At 39.1% G+C, this 21,390-nt stretch overlaps 1 protein-coding gene across 1 annotated transcript in view; it reads right to left on the bottom strand.

Annotated features, from left to right (window-relative positions):
- Positions 1–21,390, bottom strand: part of ABCC8 (ATP binding cassette subfamily C member 8) — a 73,776-nt gene that overhangs the window by 25,187 nt on the left and 27,199 nt on the right. The window contains exons 11-21 of the mRNA XM_068685171.1: positions 17,901–17,941; positions 17,447–17,592; positions 12,923–13,028; positions 12,594–12,704; positions 10,823–10,898; positions 10,627–10,732; positions 6,835–6,870; positions 5,654–5,689; positions 2,555–2,653; positions 1,606–1,690; positions 323–403 (exon numbers count right to left, since the gene is read on the bottom strand). Of these exons, the coding sequence (XP_068541272.1) occupies positions 323–403; positions 1,606–1,690; positions 2,555–2,653; positions 5,654–5,689; positions 6,835–6,870; positions 10,627–10,732; positions 10,823–10,898; positions 12,594–12,704; positions 12,923–13,028; positions 17,447–17,592; positions 17,901–17,941 (923 nt within the window). The remainder of the gene's footprint in view (positions 1–322; positions 404–1,605; positions 1,691–2,554; positions 2,654–5,653; positions 5,690–6,834; positions 6,871–10,626; positions 10,733–10,822; positions 10,899–12,593; positions 12,705–12,922; positions 13,029–17,446; positions 17,593–17,900; positions 17,942–21,390) is intronic.

Here is a 21,390-nt window from a genome sequence, read left to right as displayed (position 1 = left end):
GACAGTTTAGGAATTTTATAAATACTGCTGAGACTACTAAATTTTTGGTAACAAAAAATAAGCACAAGGCTCAAAAAGAAACTTCAACAGACTGAGAGGGAAAGCATCAACATTTCAATTTATATGATAATATCCACCTGTCTGCAGCATTTACAAAATTCTTCTTACCTGCAGTCTAGCTAACAACGGCTATAAAATAAACAGGGGGCATTTAGCTCAGCTCAGTGAAGCACAATGTTCAGTGTGTGTTATCCATGAAATACTCTAAATGCTTACATCTTGTGCTTCTGTTTGCAGCATAAGCATACTGGCACCTACTCACCAAGAACACAACATTTGTCTGCTGGTAAAGTGCTCTCGCTACACTGATACGTTGGCGCTGCCCTCCAGACAGATTAATTCCCTGGTGATAAGCAAGAAAAAAAACACACAATCAATCAATTATAAAAACATCAACAAAATTTTCATATTCTGATTGAATTATCTAGGAAAAAAGAAGATTTTTTTTCAGAAATGTGGGCCTGCAATTCAGCTAGGAGCACAGTACACTAATTGTTAGAGAAGCCAGAGGACTGCGAGCTCCATACATAACAGGGGGTGGGAAATGTGTAATGGCTTGCGGTGACACAATGGTGTAGGCAGCATAGATATTCTGTAGGCAGTCTAAACTAACCTTCTACTCAAAAGTTCCAGTCTGAAGTCTGACTAACCTATTTTTATTTTATGCTTCTATTTCACCACACTGTATTAGTTCCATTGTATACCGTATGTGTACCACGGCTACTATAGCCAGTCATTGTGAGCTGTGAGATCAGGCCACGCTGCGATGAACATTATGTGCTTGCTACTGCACTTGTTTTGTGCCCTTAGTCCTGCTACCACCCTGCTAAAAGTTACTTATCCCTCCTATGATCCGGGTGCAGCTTCACAAGAACCTTAAGCCCTCATAAGCCAATACTGTTGCTAAAGAAGCTACCACCCCTGCTCCCTGCCTCTTTTTCTCACCCCTCTACTTTACCCTTTTTGCCAAAACCCACATTTGTTTAGTGACACAATTAATTTGTTAGAACTAAGGCAGATCAACATGGTAGCCAGTGTGGAGATTACTCATGGAAACGTATCCTTGGTGGTTGCTGTTGGTTTGGTTTGGTTCTGTGTGTGTGCAAGTGCCGCTAAATGTTAGAGCACATTGCTTATGGAATTGTAACTTCTGGTTCCCTTCTCGTCACGCTCTAGTTTCCCCAACGCGATAAGGCTTGGTTTGCTCTTTATTAAACAATTTGCCATTTTTAAAATGAAGGTGCACTAAAAAATCGATGAATTATTTATTTTTAGGTTATTCACAAAGAAACCAAAATATGCACTGTCTGCAGAACTAGTCAAACATTCTGATAGCAGCACATTTAAATCATGGCATCTCACATAAATGACAGTGTTTCTATGTTTACCAAGCAACAAGCTTTCAGACTAATGACCCAAACGTACACTTAGCTAAAAGATTACCTTTGTTGCCAAATAACCGGTAAGATTTTAAGAACATGACAAAATAATAAAAAAACTCTACATATTTAAAACAAAAATAGAAGCCCGTAGTTGTTTACTGACCCTCTCTCCAATCTGGGTTTGGTCTCCGTGAGGGAGAATGTCAATATCAGGCTGGAGGGAACAAGCATCAATTACTGCTTTGTACCTGCGGAAACAAAAAAGGTAACACAAAATCCACACAGATACTGCTAAAGAAGCACATTTCCTACCTGCAAAGGAACAAAAATTAACCAGCTGGAAAAATCACACAGTGGAAAACGTGTTTGTTAGCCACTAATTGTTCTAATGGGATCTCTTTCAATCACAGGCAAGTAAATACCATTTCGGCTAAGAAAAAGCATCTTAGGTCAGCTTCCCAGCTGAATACATTTAATAGCTAAACCCAGGCAAAACAAGAACAACTTCTCCCATAGTGAATTTTTATTGTTTAGCATTTAACTTTCTTTCTGCCCAGAGCCTTTCTTGCTTCTATGTCCAAGGACGACAGAAACAAACAAAAATGTGCGTAGGATGTGAATACACAGTAACCAACTTCTTTCTAGGGTGGTGGGTGGGGGCACGGAATGGAATACCAGCAAGAACTTTTGAATCCTTTAGAATGGTTTTGGTCAATTACAAATAAAAAGATAACCCATCAGTCCTTCGTGATACACCAGATGTAGAAATCTTAAGGAACAATATTCCCACTCTCACACCATTAATATTCTTCTAAGTTAAAATTTGTCAATTTGGGATAAAAAGAAAATACTGCATGCTGCACAAACATGTAAATGAAAACACTTCCACGCTTAAGGTCAAGTGAGTCTCAACCCTCTCTCTTGTGTCCTTTAAGAAAAGCACAGTCAAAGGGGGGACCACCCAGGCCTCAGGGTCTTCTGTTGTGTTCCAGCAGGTGGATTATGTTTGATGCTGGAGTGAGACGGAGACCCACGTGTGAATGGAGGAGTATGCAACATCATTATTTAGCTAAAAGAAAAGTAAAGCACATAACAGTGCTGAAACCTGTTACCTCTGTTTGTTAAAAGAGCTTTCAAATGTGATATTCTCTTCCACTGTTGCGTTGAGCAACCAAGGCTTCTGTGATGCATACGCTACCGATCCTCGTTTCCTGGAAAAACAAACAAACCAGGAGTTCCCAGCTTAACAGTGCAGTAGGGGTAATTAGAAACCATTCTTCTTGTAAAGGAAGAAATTTGTACTAAATCTTTAAAAACGCTGCCTTTCTGTTCTGTTCTTTAGGACAATTTTGAACAGAATACTGCAATTGTTCACCTATCTCAAGAGTTGGTTCTTTTGAATTTCAGTTTGTTCCCCCATTTTCTGCTCTGAAGTGGGCTTTGCAGAGGCCAGCTCCATAAACCTGCTTCTTGAGCAATGCAGATGGCAGGACAAAAAAAATAAATCCCAGCTCTTTTTGGATAGACTAATAAAAATCACTACTTAGGCAACACCTTTCAGGAGAAGTATTTAAAAAAAGATATTTTAAGGTATTTAAAAAAATATAACAACTCCACACATACGCAAAGGCAATTCTCCCCCAAAACACATTTCTTTTCCCCACTACAAGGAGAACTTGAGTCAGAAGGATTCCACGCACAACACTTTTCTATGTCTATGTGAAGACAAGTAAAGAGAGCACAGGAAAAAAAATATTTGCTATTTACCCTTGTAGAATTGCCCCCATCATGTACCATGAAAAGGAACAACTTACCAGAGAATGGCCAACAGGATCTCTCCATGAATGTTTTATTTCATATATATTATTCTTATTGCTACTTAGGAAGTATCTGCCTACTCCTGAGGTAGCAGTGCTTTTGTGGCTATCTATGCTACCAAGGACCTCTAACGGCAGAGCTGGGAGAAAGGCGTGATTTTTTAATTAGACCAACTGATACTGGTGGACAAAATGGACAAACCCATTGGCATATCACTGTTTCTCAAATAAATGGGCCAAAAGAGGGATCATATGCCTTAAAGTGTATCCCGTTTCTTTCCAGCTATATCAGCTAATCCAATAAAAGATACGACCTCTCACCCAAACATAGCCTTTGTCTGCTAGACAGCCATTAATTACAGCAGCCTCTGTCTAGTTGGACCAGAATGCAATTCAAACAAGGAGCTGACAAAACAAATTGGGTGCTTTATCTTTTTTTTTTTTTTTTTTTTTTTTTTTTAAATCAGGAGTTGAGGTCACTCGCCCTGCTCATTTTTTCAGGTTTTCACCAAGTTTGCTTAGAAACCATTATAGGATCCAATTTTCTTTGATGACCTGAAAGAACACATAGTTATGCTATCCTGGTAGCGTGCTTCCAAGTTCAAATATCCGATCACTCATTAGAATTTAATTATGCTTTATAAATTCTCTTACTGGAGAACGAAACACAAACAAACAAACAAAAATCCCCTATGCAGCCCAGCCTGTAGTCTCAAAATCTAATTCAAAGAGCATTCATTTCTGCCCCAGGAGGAAAGCATTTTTTCAATTAGTATGAAATTCTCATCTCAGTGATTGAGAAAAAATTGCTTTGAGCATTCCAAGACGAACAAGTATTCCCTTGTCCTTCTTTTTATTGCTTGAAACTGTGCCTTTGCTACTATTAATTCTCAAAGTGATTGAAAAGTTACATCTAATTTATTTTTTTCGAAAAATATTAGCAAAGTTTTGAGGAAAAAGTTTTTAAAGTTTTGTAAAATGTGTTCCTCCTTTCAGCAAAGATACAGGTACTACCTGTAAGATGCACTCCCTGCTGAGAACCAGCACAATGGCTGGGAACATCATTCACACTTTGGCTAAAATTCTGCTTTTAGGCAATCAGTGAGAATTAATTATTGTTAGGAATTTGGGAACAAGCAATGAACTTGCCAAAATTTGTTTAAAAATTTAGAATTTAGTAAACCTATCTAGCATAACCTTAGGTGCAAATTGGATGATCAGGGCAGGTCATATTTTGGCATAAATAGGGAGCTTGCAAGTGCTTGGTTGTATAAGGAATACACAGCACATTTACAGTGCTTCGTACAGTAAACAGGCAGCCAAACAATATTTCTAGTGAAACAGTACGATAAACAGTGTCAAACGTCCAGAGAACAAAACATTCTGAAATGGAGTGTGCAACACTTTCTCTGAAAGCCTACCATGAATCTACCAAAGATTTTGCGCTCAGAAGACTTCATGCAAATAAATGGCTTAGCAGACAAAGACTTACAAGGAATTTATTATGCGGGTGCAAGTAATTGTCTCTTACCTCTGGGCTGCATAAACAAACATATTTTTAATCAGTGGACTGTAATTGTTCTCCTTTGATAACAAATGATAAAATGACCATAGCCTCTTAATTATCACAAAGAGACGGATGGCAAAATCCAACCTTAGAATAAGCAAGGAAACCTTCCCTAAGCTCCCTGGAGAATTAGTGTTTTGATGGGATCAACCCAGTTCATTAATTTAGAACCAGAGACAACATTGTTAAGGTTGCTTGTTTGAAGCTACTGATCTATCTTCACATTTCACTTTGTAAGTCCAGGAGGCTCAGTATGTATTCAAGATCACTGAAAAAAGACTAGTAATTGGACATTTGGGTGCGTATCTTGGTGCCTCAATAAACCTAGCAACGAGGCTGAAATGTTGGTAATTTCTAAAGGAAAACAGACACACTTCAATGAAGTTATAATGATGGAGGAAATAGTACACTGCAAAGCCATTCCTATGTGTGCTGGATTGATGACTACAGTTTTATCATGATTATTTTGCACAGTTCATGAATTTCTGGTATCAAACAATGACTCAAAATCGACTTTCTCCAAACACAAGAGAAACATGTCCTATACTACTATTGCATCTACATAAACCAAAAAACATGATTCCATTATTTTCAGCCTGATGGTAGGTAATGACGCATTCTTATGTTGGCATGCCTGACTATTGAGGAGAATATGTTTTTGCCAGTATTAAATGGCAAGGGTCACCTGCTTGTTTTTACTTCTCCCAAATCTCATGGCAGCTGCGTACACAGAGACAGAGACAAACCATTTGGCTTCTAAAGAGGAGCAACTCATTACAAGCAGACACTTTTGAAGACTATTCACATTAGTTTTTAAAGAGTTATACCTGAATTCCATCTCAACAGGAGATTCTTTCTCTGGGCTACAGAAGACAAACACAGGTTATTATTGCTGTAAGTAAAAATACAACAATATAACTGCGTAACAAAAATAAAGCTCTGCTAAGTATGATGAAGCTCTGTACTACGTGATATTGATCTAAAACCAGCATAGTTAAAGCTCCAGTTTTGACAAGTGTTTTAAACAATACTGCAGCAAGTATTCAACACCTATGAGAAAATGCTCCAAACCTCACAACATTTTGGCTTGAAATACTCTATTCTGAGGGCACCAAAAATATTCTATAGGATGCTAGTGCAGCAAAACCACTATCCTAGTGCATATAACAAACATGACTAAGACTCCCAGAATCTATGATAATGCAAGCAATTGTTTCATATAGTCTGATATTTCCTTTCTTTTTTTTTAAAATATGATTACCACACTGTTTTCTATGTTATCTTACTGTTTGCTGTATATCCTCATAATGTTTTCATGTGAATGTCTAATTCTGATCATATTCCTTTTGTAGCTTAATGGGTTCAAACAGTTTCACTTTTACTCAGCCCATGGACTGTAGTCTCTCTTATGCAGGAAGAACCATGAGATTTCCAAGAACCCTTTACCATGACATTTTGCTGTTAGGCATATGAAAGTCCCTCTGTCTACAGGCAGATGGGAACATAAATTTTGCAGGACTCAGTCTGACAGCCAGGTAACAAATCTGAAAAGCATGCTAAGCAGGACAGAAGAGATGATAAATCCAAAGAAAAGGCAGTAAAATAGTTGGTGCTTCACAAGAAAATATTCTGGCCAGTAGAAGACATGCACTTTAGCATCAAGTTAATAAAAAGGCCACCAGATGACATTTTTTCCTCTCCTGATTTCAGTAGGGGAAATGGTTTGAAACTAAAAGAGGGGAGGCTGAGATTAGATGTTAAGAGGAAAGTCTTTAATCTGGGGCACTGGCACAGGTTGCACAAAGTTGCTGTGGATGCCCCATCCCTGAAGATGTTCAAGGCCAGGTTGGATGGGACTTTGAGCAATGTGATCTAGTGGAAGGCATCCCTTCCCATGGCAGGGGGTTGGAAATGGATGAGTTTTAAGGTCCCTTCCAACCCAAACCATTCTATGATTCTACCGTGATTGACTTAGTAGAAAGCCCAATAATTGCATATAATACCATACCTGACATCTTCCCCCGTCTCGCTGTCAGAAGTACAGCTGCATCACAAACAGAAAGCAAAGATTGTTTACTTAAGTAAGCAAAAGCAATCTGCCCCTGAAAGAAAAACTATTATATTCCACTTAGTGCACAGACTGCAAACAGTATTTATCACAGAGCTGCAGCACAGCATCTGTTCCTTTTTCAGAAATTGCCTTGATTTTAGCAGTCAAAAACTTGGCAGATTTTTTTCCTTATAAACTTGTTAACTTGACTCAACAAATAAAATCACCTCTAGAAGTGCTTTCCTAGAAGTGCTAACAGACCTGAAAAATTCAAACGTGATAAGAATGGAGTTCCATTAAAAAAGATGACATTTTCAAGTAAAACCAACAGATACTTTGTGATACTGTTTTTCCATGACAGTAGCTGCACCTTTGCAGTTCCTATAACAGGTTAGTTTGAAACCCAAATCAGATGACTTCAGCATGCTGCATGCTGAAGCAGCACTAGTCTTTGGAGCTGTGTCTGTGTGAGGAAGCGTGGGCAGGTCTGAGGGATGAACAGTTTTTGGTTTTGCTGCTTTTCAGCATGTGCCAAGATGCTCACAGACGGAGCTGTTTGACAGGATGACTGACCATCCTTATTACTGAAGCTAAAATCGCTTCCATTGAAAAAGAATGAAAAATCTGTCTTGAATGATATAAACAAAATGAGGAGGAGCACAGCTCTTTATGCTTTAAAGGGAACAGTCTCATTAACTTTATGCTAGCACTACTTGCTCATAAATCCCCAGGCAGGAGAACTATACCCACAGTTTAAAAGGTCAGTTTGAGACACTTCCAAAAAGTTAATGCATAGTAAAGCAGTGACTGTATCTAAATTCAATCCGCTGTAGAATATGAGAGCCAGCTCACACTAGTACCTTTGCTCTGAAGGTTAGAGTACTGAACAAAGCTATTCATTTAAATAAAATCAAATTAAGTTTTTGAAAACGCCAACAGATGCATCTTTATAAAAATCTATGTACTTTTTAGGCATCAAGATCACTTCAATATGTTGTCATTTGATGGAAACAGTCAACTCCACATCGAGTACAGAAGGAAGAAAATCTACTGTGAACAACCTTGATGAATCTACTACTTCCTTCACATTATAAGGACTCCAGATTCACTTGAGTGCATATGTTTTGTTTAGAAACAAATGACATAACGTTGAGCAAAATATTTCTCCCTTAGGTCCACCTTCTGATATTATTTACTCCAAAAAGTCTAGTATCTTATACTACTCGAACTAGCACTATTTAAAGTGTGACACTACCCAGAAGAAATCAGCATGGGGTACACTACTATTTACTCAGTAACCAGTCAAATCGATACTATTTACTATGCGTTCAGAATGTAAATAATGATTTCTCTATTTTTATGATCTCTAGCAGTATTATAAAATATTTATGCCACAGATGCTCTCAGCCTGCTTTGGAAAGTGGGCAGTAATCTGAGTTGGATCTTCTAGGCACACACTACAATTCAAATAACTAAATACAATAAAAAATGAGCCACTGCTAACTTTCAATTAGCCAATTCCTAGTCCAGAAACAAATTATTACTGTAATTTTTAAAGGTTTTGAAATAAACCATTTTACAGGAAGCAAATAAAGATGATATACAGTTAATCCTATTTTATCGATAGAGCATGGAAGCACAGAGGAGGGAAATGACTTGTCCAAGGTTATCCATTAGACCAAGGGAAGGGCCAGGAATAGAACCCAGATTTCCTGAGCACTGAGTGACATGTCAGCAGGATATATCCTTCACATTCATAGCTGTGACCTTGGAGGAAAGGAAGGGGAAGGAAATGTGAAATGAAATAATTTGGGACTATTCTGTAACATCTAAGCATTTATCTCATCCTGAGGAAATAAACATAACAAAGATTTTACTGATTTTGGTGATACATGTTACTGGATGAGCTAAGGCTAGAAGGTTTGGTGATTACTTGATAAAATCACTCGCCTTGGATCTGGGATAATGTTGCATGTACCTGGTCAGGCATTAGTATTTTCTTATCAAATTAGGGAGCTCTCATCTGGCAGCTTTACAACACAGGTGCGCAGCCTACACTGAATACATCCATCACTCTGATTAGACCACTACACATCACAGCAGCTCTGCAAAGTGACAAAAATAATCTGTCCCAGTGCAGCCAGCAGTTACAGTGCTCAGATTGTTTCAGCTGCAAGCCCCTTTACACTTATCTGACAGATAGCAAAGCAAATGTGATAAGAACTGAATTTTACCTTGTGATACTTTGGCACACACAGAAGATAGGAAAACCCATTCTGACCTTTACGCTGTTGTGAAACACATGCTTCTAAACAAATGCTATTTAAAAACACAGTCTGATCAGAACTATCATGTCATCTGTTTTAGTTTAGCATCAGACATTCAAATTACACTTCTTAATCATGTTATGTCATCTATAAAAAATTGCAGCCTTGCTGAAATGAAATTAGTTCACTTAATAAGGCTGCAGGGATTCTGTACTGTTCCTAGCCATATTCTGATTTTCTGTTTAGGGATGTTTGTTTTAATGGGTACATCTCCCTATTCCAGAACTTTGGCATCTGTTCTTCTCTCTTTCGCAAGCCACAGGGGTCACCTTCCTACATTTCATTTCCCCCACCTATAAAACGGGGGACCCTCCTCCCTTGTACTAGTAAACTGTGCGTAGTTCTGAGCTGGGTGACTGACTTAGCCATGAAGGCTGAATATAAATAATATCTTTACAAGCATTCAAGGAATTTTTTGAGAATTGTTTCAAAATCAGTGCAGAAAACATTAGGTGACAATACCCCTCTGTCCATCAGAGTAACTATGGGTTGTATTGTTGCCATTCCTTCTTTCCCATTCATTTTGAAATAAAATTCGTTTTCTAGATTCTTCTGCACCTCGCCAAGCTTTACCAACAAATAATTGCCGATTACCCATAAATTTCAGATTATTCAAGCAGATTATGTCAAGCTTTATCAACAAATAATTGTATCCCAAAAGGTAAAGATCAGACAATGGGCTAGAGATGGCAGCAATTACCAGAAAATACATACAGGAGTTGCAATACATTATACAATCTGCCATTTAGTGTAAGGGTTAAAAGAGCAAGCCCTAGCAGCACAGCTGTTGGAGTTTAGTCGCATTTTTCCTCCCTTCATGGTCAGGACAAAAGTTAGACAGAAGTACAGCCTATATCTGCCTGTTGCAGCACAGCTGCTGTGTCCCCTTGAGGAAGGAGAGAAGGACGTGACCATCTCCCTCTTGTCAAATTAAGCAGGATGATCCTGTGGGGGGTATATCCTGAGATCACTGCCACTTATAAAATGTTCTCCATTTCTCACGTATTAGACCTGTGCTGGGATGGAGCACACATCTAGAGGCACAGCCAAGGACCTCTCCTAGTGAGGAGGTGCCTCTTAACAGTGCTGTTCAAAATCTTGCTGCTCAAGCCTTAAAGTAGAAATGCCATTCTGTAGCAGCACAACATTTCAGATACTTAATTCTGTTTCTGAAGTATGATTTCATGCACGTAACATTGCTGGAGTGCCAAATGCGCATCTATTCCACCAAGAGGAATGGGTGGCTCATTTGAGCCTGGCTGGGGGTTCTTTCTGATGTGCTCTCCTACTATTAGGGTAAGTTTTTTTCCTCTTGCCTGTGCACCTATAAAATCCTGGATCCCCAAACCAGGTTCCCAGGACAGAATTTTGGTCTTTTGTGCATTACTACTCAACTCAAGTTTGAATTTTTAAATAGTACTACCTGCTCCAGAATATGTTGCCAGAGATCTTCTGCATCTCACCAAGTATGGCTAGCAAGAGAGATGACTTACCACAGCCAACCTGTCCTACAATCATTGTTAGCTGACCTGCAAGAGAAGGGAACACACATAAGCTTCGGATTTTCCAAATGCTTGTGAAAAAGCATCTTACTCTGTATATCTGATGTCATTTTGTACCTTGGGGGATTCGGATATCAATGTTGGACAATGCTGGAGGACCTTCAGGCGTCCAAGTGAAAAATCCATTTGTGATCTATGCCAAGATGGAGAGAAATAAGAAACAGAAAACCAGCGTTAGACTGACTTTTTTTTTCTTTTAGTAAAGGTATAAAGACACATCTAGTATGAGCATCAGAACAGTTAGCCTTTACTCAGTGAAGGAGACAGGTTTTCAAGTGACTGATTTTCTAGAGGTCCGTATTCTGTGCAACAATCTCTGAACTCAAGAAAGCACAGCAATAAGATAATTGTGGAAAAGGGGGAAAAAGTTGATCTTTAGGGTTTTTTTTGTCATTCATAAGGTGGGCACATAAAATAAGTGAAATGATGACTAAATTACATACAGGACCACGGTTTGCACTCTGCAAAGCACTGAATGTCAGTCTAGACACATCGCAGCATATAACACAATTATATGGTCTGCATTCTGAGTTGATTTGCAGAATTGTCCTCAAAAATTGCATGTTGTTGCCTATTACAATATTTTCCTTTATATTTCTGATACGATTCTCAGATGATGTAGTATTCTTTGGATATAAGCCATCTTTTTATTTAAAAAGACTACCAACAAGGCACAGGTCTGTTCAGGATTTTAACTGGAGATTTCCACTGGATACTGTGAAAAATGGGAGAGGAGACAATTTTACAGATCTGTATTTATACAGCATTCTCTTCTCTCACTTTTTCAGAAGCACTGAAGCTCTCAAAGCCTTCCAGCAACATAAGGTACAACATTTTTTGACATGAGAAAAGAGTGGAATGGGACACTTCTATCCTACCCTGGAGCTAACTTCCACTGGAGAAAAAATGATGGCTTTATCTTGGAAAAAATAAACAAACAAACAGACTTGAAAGAATAAGCAGAAGAAAATATTGCACTGCTCCGTCTAGATTAACAAAACCAGCCAGAGAATCCCCTCTCAAAAAGTGCCCCCTCAGGGGCAATAAGCTGCAGACAGACAGCACCCAATAACTGCAGAATTGCTGGCCCCAAGTGCAGCCGGTGACAATGATGTCAGCAGATGGAGCCAAAGATTATATCTGGTCCTCAGATATTCAAGGTCTTAAAAATACCATCCTCTCAGAACTTACTGGTCTGGCCCTCCTTTGTCATCACTCCAGGCTGATCTTCTGATCTACCTGTCCATTCCTTCTCCCCACCCAACGTCAATAGCCCTTACACTTTCCCGCACCAAGCAGGATGTTAGACAACAGCCTCCAAAGAACCCTGGAAGCACTAACCACTTGTCCCACTTAGACCCACGAAACTGAATTATTCATTCTTTTGTGCCAGAAATGCAAATGTAATAGTAGACTTCCTAAATAAACAGCATCATCTGTATAACAGCCATCAGGATTTTTATTATTTCTGGCCATTTCTACAGATAATCAAAAATATCAGCCTTCCAACTGGCATCGACAATTTTCACTTTTCCTCAAAGAAGCTGGAAATTCTTGTCATGAAAACACGGCTAATAATGTGAACATTGCCAGTGTAAATTTGCTGAGTGAAATCTAGAGGGATATACATAACTAATCACAATATAAAGGCCAGCAGGCAGTTCTGAGAATGGAAAGCATAGAAAGAAAGGCGAGATTAATCTTTGGTACAAGCATCTGACAGCTTCACATCAGAAGTTGCTTCTTGAATTTGAAACTCGGCTATCAGAATACAAAAGTGACTATTAATGAGCCATAGTAACTGTTATTAGAGTGACCTTCATATCACCTTTACACAAAAATCATCTGCTTCTGTGATATTAATTGGTCTTCTCGTATGAGAGCTGTAACTGTTCCAGTCCTCCCTGGCAGGCCTCTTGCGGTTAACAACTTTGAGTGGCTGTGAAAAAACAGAAAGACAAAAATACACAGTAAGTGGTGGCGGTACCAGCAAAGTGCCCTAAACATAAGCAATCATGTTATCACCTATGTAGTACAGGGTACTGAAATGAGTTTTTGCAATTGCATAAAATAATCAGAAGGAAGTAGAAAAGCAGAAAAACTACTCTGGGTACAAACGACTACCCACTTCACCTGCAATTAGACATTATTACTTACCACTGCCTGGTATTTGCTGTGATTATCTGCACTTCTTAGCTCTGGACATTTATCATGCTCTTCTCCAATCTCTTCACTTGACAGGAATTCACTCAGTTTCTGCACACTGAGAGGGAAACAGAATTACAGCTCAATCCAGAATGCAAAACTTTTGTTCACTCTAATGTTTATTGCAGAGAATCCCTTCAAGTACTTCAGCCATTGTCTGCTGTGTGGTTCATCTGTTTCCATTTTGTTACAGGCCTATGAAAATGTTTCATGAGATGTTACTGCATGGAAGTTGACAAAACATGTTCTGTTGCCTACTAAGGACTATGATTCTTCAATGGTTTATGCAAGTGCTTCTCAGGTCTTTCCTCTTCTGATGCCACCAGATAAATTACACAAGATTTTGTCAGGTATTTGGTGTGACAAAGACTAGCCTCAGCCAAAGCTGGTTTTGAAGAAGTGGAGTGCAATGGATGTGCAGAAGTAGAATTGATGTCATTTATGTTACCAAAGTACTGCACAGCCATTTCTCCTGAACAAACACTAGGAATCTGAAGAAATCTGTATGCCATGAGCTGAAATCAATCCTTTACAAGGAATATGAAGTGTATGAGATAACATGAAAAAGGAGCATACCTTAACAGAAGAGTATTCAACACATGAGATAGAAAAGGAATGCTAACAGCAGCCCCAAAGAGAATGTACAAAATCTTCCCAAGCTGTTTAACATTTAATTAACTAAGAGATAATGTGCCTTTTTAATGATATTTAACAGAGTATAACATCACTTTCATCTCTTTACCCGACTATATAAAATTTATGTCTAATCTACTCACAGGGCAAGCAAATGAAATTTGTAAAGTGGATTGAACACTGAACTTAGTGTCAAAGAGGCTCAATTAGCTGCAAATAAGTTAACTATCAGTATTCAAAACTATAAAGTGATGGAAGGCCCAGAATTTTAAAGAATAAATTTATAGAGGATGACTGAAATAACTGATTTCAATATTTAGCCTTTGGCTAATTGGAGAGCAACAGGCAGCCTATGCCACCGCAGCACAGTGCAATCTGCCTACCTGTCTGTATGCAAGTTAAAAAATAATAGTTAATAATCAGCATTTATTTTCCTCTACTGGGAATTCCTTCTTCAGAAGGAGATTTAATTTCTTTTGAGAGCCTCACGGGATGCTCTGCTGGTGCAAAAGCAGTGCTTGGACCACAGCACTGTAAGCAGAGACTGAGGGCAGCAAGGGCCTTCCTGGGGAAGAATTCGTTCATCAGATTTTCTGTCCCACCCACTGCGGGTGGATTTGCTGAGAATGAATTACAATCTAAGCAAATAAAGAAGGGGAGTAACTATTTGAGATGGGATGAGAGGAGGAGTAAGTAATTCAGGTCCAATGTTGGACCACAAATTCTTAATGTTAAGGTCTGTTAAAAGAAGAAATGAGAAGCCTCAGAGATACTCTTACCTATTTGCACAAAGCTCTAGGACATGGGGCTAGGAATGATCTTGACTTTCTTTGTTCAACGAGACAGACATTTAACAGAACATTTTGAGTGTCTTTAAATGGACCAAATGATGGTTAACTATTGCCTACATGGGATTGGGATGCAGCTGCACCTACTTTCTTTACAGGCAAACTACATTGACATTTGAATAATTGCTCTAAAGTTGTAAAGATCAGATACAAAAGCCCTCTCTGTATCTGCTCCAGGATCTAGAAAAGGAAGAAGAAAAGACATCCAACATATTCTTGCAACATGTGTACCTAAACACCTTTATAACACCTTAATAAATACCTTTATTAAGCCGCAGGATAGTTTGATTTGTGCAGCAAGGTGGCTGTACTCAAAATGCCAAGACTTTTCCCTGCAAGCACTCTGCCTAATTCTCTGCTTAAATCCAATATTGCTGCTCCTGTAGCTATCACTGAAGGAATACAGTGACTTACAGCTGCGAGAGAGAACTGTTTGTTAGAGGCACCAGCTCGCACTTCAGGGTGTCACACCGTTCTACACTCTTACAGAATAATAATTAAAAAACAAGCATGTTCTCTGCAGAACTCTAGCTGACACAGCAGTTTCACCAGAATTCCAATATCTCCACTGAGGAACTTATTTTTAACTCACCCACTAGAGGTATTGATTAAAACACAGTTATTTGCACAGCTGACTGAAAAAGCAGCTTCATATTAAAGCCAGTAAAATATATAATGCCACTCTCGCTACTTGACCTTTGCTGATGGGAAATTGTACACTGTAGTCTTTGTCCTTGAAGACCTCACATTTAAGAAATACATCAATTGGCTGCTGAAATTTTCAGTAGCACAAATATGTATTAAAAGTACTTTTCAGAGAGAACAGAATTTCTTACCTTTATAAAGGCTTTTCAGCAGTTCCCTCTCTCAACAGAAGTGAACACCCTAACCCCATAACTTGGAAATTTTGTAGTGACCCTATGTAGAACATAAGCTTTAAGTCTCTTCTATCACTGGAAAGAATCCCAGTGTTGTTCCAATAGTGTCAGTGGCAATCCATGATGATGCTTTTCAATTGGGCACATATGTATGGATAAAAAGACACTGACAAGTTTATTTGTAGAGATTCTTCTCTTTATGAGCAGCTGGCATCAGAGATTCTGGCCAACGGTAACAGAGCAGTGATTGTGAAGTGCCTGAGATGCAAAGCCAGTAACACACTCTCAACATCCTTTTGCATGTGGGTTCCACTTCTGGTTCATCTCCTGCTTCACTTAGTTGCTTCCTTTCTGTCAGCACAGGGTAAGTTGTCTTGAACGCTTGCTAAAACCAATTAGAATATCTCAGCCTAACAAAAGCTCAATTATGGCTTTGTAAAGTTAGATTACCTTTATCTGATCCGATTGATCAGCTAGTTATTAGCAGCAAGGTGTAACAACAGGTATAACATTAATTGTACTCAACTGGCCCAAACACAGCTTTTTAGTATCTGTTTGCTTTTTCACATTTCCCCAGCTATTTAAGCAAGCACGTGTTTGCACAGGTTGAAAGTATCTGACACGTGCTTCCAAAGGACTGCACCAAAGGTTGGGGTATGCAGAAGACCCATGCAGAGCAGCACCAGTAGCACTTGGGAGCAATGCACTCTGAACACTAAGTGAACTACTCAGGTACAGATAGCCAAGAAGACAGGGCTCGTGTCAGCTTTGTCACACAAATTCAACTAGGGGGCTCCTGCCTGCATTCCAAATGCCAGGGCAATAGCCTGCTTACAAGAAACTAAGTGCAGAATCACTCATGGCTAGCAACGATTAATACTTGATTGATACTAATTGTTCTAGCATTGATACTGTGGCATTAACAGGCACAGAACTGGTTGACAAAAAAAAATAAATCCTTACACAAGCCAAAATAAATGCCCATTACCAGTATTGGCCCCCAGATACTTTACTGGCTGCAATCTTTGCCTGACAATTTGCCATGGCTCTAGGGACAACCATGGTGCCTGCAAAATGTTTCCTGCCAGCCACTGATGCTCTCAGGTTTCACACGTGTTATGAGAGAGGATGCAGCTGTGACTTTGCACCATCAGGGAATTTCTAGACAGTGAGGGCAATATCAGCTTCCTGCTGTAGTCTCCTTTACATCTCCAAAGTGACACAAACGCAATTAAGCTAGGCAATTAATACAGCTATCTGCCCCATACTTTGGACAAGCTATATCTGAGATCACAAGTAGGTATAATAAAGTAAGAAGCCCATACTCTCTCCTCATTCCTTATCAGTTGTGTAGGGTTACACTGAATAAGGAAAGTATTGGATTTTTTTTTCTTTTTTAAACACAGATTTGCTGATATTCAAAGAAAAACTCCCAGTGAAACATGAGTTCTACCAAAAAAAAAGACTCAAGTACTGGTTATTATTTCAGGTTTTGAATGCGCAGGCTAATGTGCTCATAAGAGAGTCAAAATTCATCCAGTCTGGAAGAGACATTTAGTCATCAGCTTACTCCTACACTTAACATTGAAATTTTTGTGTCTACAGCATTGTGGCTTGGCTTCTGTTGTTTTTGTTTTTTAAGCCTAACTCTTGACCAAGAGGCCATCTCTCACATAGACAGTTGGTGGGAGAGCACTGCTGAACACTGAAATATAGGTTCTTCTAGGATTATCTTTTTTCCTTTCTGCATGCTTCGTGTGGGTGGAAACATTTGGGAAAGTTACAAAATGAAACCTTCAGTAAGCTTTCACCTCCTTTTTGGTTACCACATACTCATTGCATGTGGTACCGGCACATCTCAGCCTGTTCCACGTAACGAAGCAGTAGCCATAGGCCATAAAACATTGGTTGTGACAACTGCACCAGCAAAAGAAACCAGCCTGCATGCTACAACCAAGGGCAACGCACATGGCAAAAGCTAGGGAAGCAAATTACAAAACCCACTGATAAATAGGTGCCATGTTATTTCTAAATTTTTAATTGGATGACGGAACAATAGCCATAGCTTCAAAAGTCAAGAGAGATGGGAACAAAGACATTCATTTTACAGTTCTCACCTTACTAATGCTTTGACAGTGGATCTGACCACACTGGAGAGCAGGAACAACGGAGACACAAGAATGTGAAACAGGGAGATAGAGGCAAATGCCACAGCTGGGGTGAAGTCAGCCTTTCTTGTCAGATGAGCATGGACCACAAATGTCTACAAAGATACAGACGTTATCATCAGCATTTAGCCATAAAGGAAATGCACAAAGACCTTGCATTTCACAAGCATTTCATTCAATGCCTCTTATTTAAGCACTGCAATTTTTGTTCTCTTAACAGTCTGGAGAAGCACTTCATGCTCCTTGCTGTTACTGGTTGCAGACAGGCTTTTTCCATTCTCTCCCAGAGGAATTGCAAACGTGCAGGAGCTTTGCATCCCTTCCTTCTTCTTCCTCATTTCCACATCACTTACACTTGGAAGCATGGTTGTAAATAAAGTTACTTAGAAAAGTCCATACTTACTATAAGTACAGCTGCAATTGGTATTGCTGCATTCATAAAGACTGTGAAGGAAAACATGTAGGAACATTTAGACACAATTCCCATTCAGCCAAGATAAAGATTAAAATACTACTAACACTGTCTTATAATGATATTTTCTATGCTTAACATAGCAAAAATGCACAACTATTTACACACAGCATTCTTTTAAATACCTACAGTTTGATTCTCCAGTTACCTCAAAACCCAACTGCTCTTCAGTTACTCAGAACCCAGCAATGCACCCTAGAAGAGACGACCAACCTATGCGTTTTAAAGTGTGCTCAGCTCACATAGAGATCAGGCGTGGGGCACTCACAAGTCTCTGTCTCACGGCGGACAAAAATGCTGAGCTGATACGAGGTCTGGCAGACAACTTGGACTGTTTATTCCAGAAGAGAAAATGGATCCACAGCTACAGAGATGGAGCTAGAGTCCAGTTCAGCTAAGGAACAGAAGATGGGCTTGTGGTAAGGGCAAAGCTGCAGGGGCTTGCACATCAGTCTCCACCAAGTTATTTTTTGACCTTGTGCGCGTGACTTATTTTGTTAGAAGGACCTAACAGATTGTGAGATAGCCACATTTAGGCTGGTTTTAAGGTAGCTAATTCAAGCTGCTAACTAGGTATCAGTCTGAGCACGTTAGCTCAGAAAGCTGAAACTCCGAGCACACTTCAAGCTGGAAACCTGTGCAGGACCTTGTGCTTCTACACACTGAGGCTATAGAGAGTTGAACTAGGTGGTTTATTCCATTTAGTTAGGCATAATTACACTTGCTTTGTCAGGCTTGGCTACTTAGATTATTAATATCTTCATGAGACTGATACAGGTTCTAACTCTAAGCGTGACAGAGCTTTGATTTCGATTTCAGCTGGGCCTTGTGTTATTAAAATGCAGACAACGAGCCATTTTCCTCCCTGACCTTGAACAGCAGTTGTTACAGTGCCCTGGATTCACTACTATAGCTCTTCATACACTATTGCATTTCAAGTTTATTAAACAGATGGAGGGGGAGAAGGAAGCAAATAAAATTTGTGTACAGGGATCTCTTTGAGATGGGGCAGGAATATGGGATGATAATACAATAATAAACAGCTCCCCCAGTAGAAGCCTGACTCAGAACCCGAATCATGGTCTTGCCCCACACTGCTGTCCACTCAGTCACATCGTGAGAATATTATCTAACCATCCACCCTTTCATTTTGACCTTTGCTCAATTTTATTACGCGAAGTGAACGATACAGAGAAAGACTACGGAATATATAGATAAGACAGAATTAAAAGATCAGTACATGTTTAACAGAAAAGAAAGAGACTAGTCGCTTTTTAAAACAAACAAACCACCTTTGCCTGTTCTTCTTTTGCTGTCAGATATAGCCAAAGGTCAGGCAGGAAAAGCACTTGCTGGTTTCTTCATCTGAAGTGGAGTGCCATCACTTGGCCCACAAATACTTCTAGTGGAATGTATGACCACCCTTCTCTGGGCACAAACTCCACAAATAACTTAACATACTGTCAGAGACTCCTCCTTCCTACGTTTAGAATATTATTAATAAATCCTGTACTGTAGTTGTAAACTCAATTCAAGCATAAATACAATAGGTGTGTTATTTCATGTAGCTCTAATTCCTTGACAGATGGGACTGAAAACACAGGTGTATTTATACGTAGGTTCCTGAGGTAAGAGCTTACCTTTTGAAAACTTTTAAGGTTGGGAGATCTGGGGATGTTCAGCCTGGAGAAGAGAAGGCTCTGAGGAGACCCCATTGTGACCTTTCAATACTTAAAGGGGTCTTATAAAAAAGATGTAGAACGACTCTTTAATCAGGTATATAATGATATGACAAGGGTGAATGATCTTAAACTAAAAGAGGATAGAATTAGAGTAGATATTAGGAGGAAATTCTTCACTGTAAGAGTAGTGAGGCACTGGAACGGGTTGCCCAGAGAAGATGTGGATGCCCCATCCTGGAGATGTTCAAGCCCAGGGAGGGTGGGTCCCTGGCCAACCTGACTAGTGGGTGGCATCCCTGCCCATGGCAGGGGGCTTGGAGTTAGATGACCTTTAAGGTTCTTCCAACCTGAGCCATTCTATGAATGACAAACATGTATTAAAGCCTAAAAATTCATAGTTTACTACCCACCTTAGAAAAATGTTAATAATTTTCTGAGAAAAATGTTCTTTTCTGTGTTGGAATACAAAGCAGCTTCTCCTGCAGAGTTGTCACACATCGTATAAACTTTAAGTAGTTACAGCATGGGAAGATTGGAAAATAAAAACTCGCTGCCTGTACCTGTGGAATTCTTAATTCTACTAAATCCTTGCATTTGTGGTTTGCCTTTGAGGCTGCTGCAGTACATGATTTCTCTTTTATGTGTGTATCAAATAAGAGAAAACCCCAAAGCTGATAAACTTGTCAAGAGAAGGACCCTGCTCTTCTGCTGGCAGTATGAGATTATACCTTCCAAAGATGAAGTTGGAGGGATTAAACATACCGTAGGGCTGGCAAAGACTGCTGTGGTTATGACAGCATGGGTCAGTTGGTGGCTCCCCAGAAGCTGATCTGAATTTTGCTGTTATGTGAGATCACAGGCACATCCAAGGACATCTTATTTTAAGTAAACAAACACTGACTGAGCCACTGGAATTTCTGGTTTATAAGTTAGTTTTTTGTTTGTTTGTTTTCAATTATGGAAGTGTCTAGTATAATAAAATCGTTTCTAAAATGGATTGATTTTGCAGCTAAATTTTTTTTCCCCAATTAGATTCTGTCCAAAGTACTTTGTTATTAGAAAAGGCAGATAGAAAACTAGAAAAAAATCTGTAAGATATGTGAACCATTTAGAATAGTAACTACTGTCAATTTCCTGTGAGAAAGCCTGGATTTCCTTACTTTCTGACAGATTAGACAAAAATTTACAGAAATAGGAAAACCATTCCTTGCTTTCTCTGCCTTTCCTGAATATATACCCTTACACATAAACCTACAGAGCTGAACATAAGATAATCTTAATAATAACTGCAAAAAAAAAATGAAAGTCTTCTTGGCCACAGTTAAAGAATACACTGTTGAAACTCAAGAGGTTATCACTATCAATTTTGTAATCCGGTTTTGATTCCGATGGGTACATTTCATTAAAATGACTGCAAATTTCTATAACAGCTCTTTTAGTACATATGAACAATTTATACACCTACAATCTCTATTCAGGCACAAGGGCGAGGCAGATGAGATCCAAATTTCATGCTGTCTTGAAATGGAATTTTCTTGTGGTCTAGCCAACACTGCTCTGAAATTTGTAGGTATATTTTCAGTAATTCAATGCAAATCTGTTCCTCATGAATAGAAGCAGATCCAACCACATTCTTCCATTCATGCTAATAGCTAAATATACTTAAAAAGATTTCCAGAGCCCATTCAAAATGGCACTTAAAAATACATAAAGTTCTCCTGTTTTCTTACTCTTCTAGG

This window comes from Anas acuta, chromosome 5, assembly GCF_963932015.1.
Source record: "Anas acuta chromosome 5, bAnaAcu1.1, whole genome shotgun sequence".
Taxonomy (NCBI): Eukaryota; Metazoa; Chordata; class Aves; order Anseriformes; family Anatidae; genus Anas; species Anas acuta.
The sequence above is the reverse complement of the archived record's forward strand: the minus strand, read 5'-3'. Positions and strand labels throughout refer to the sequence as shown.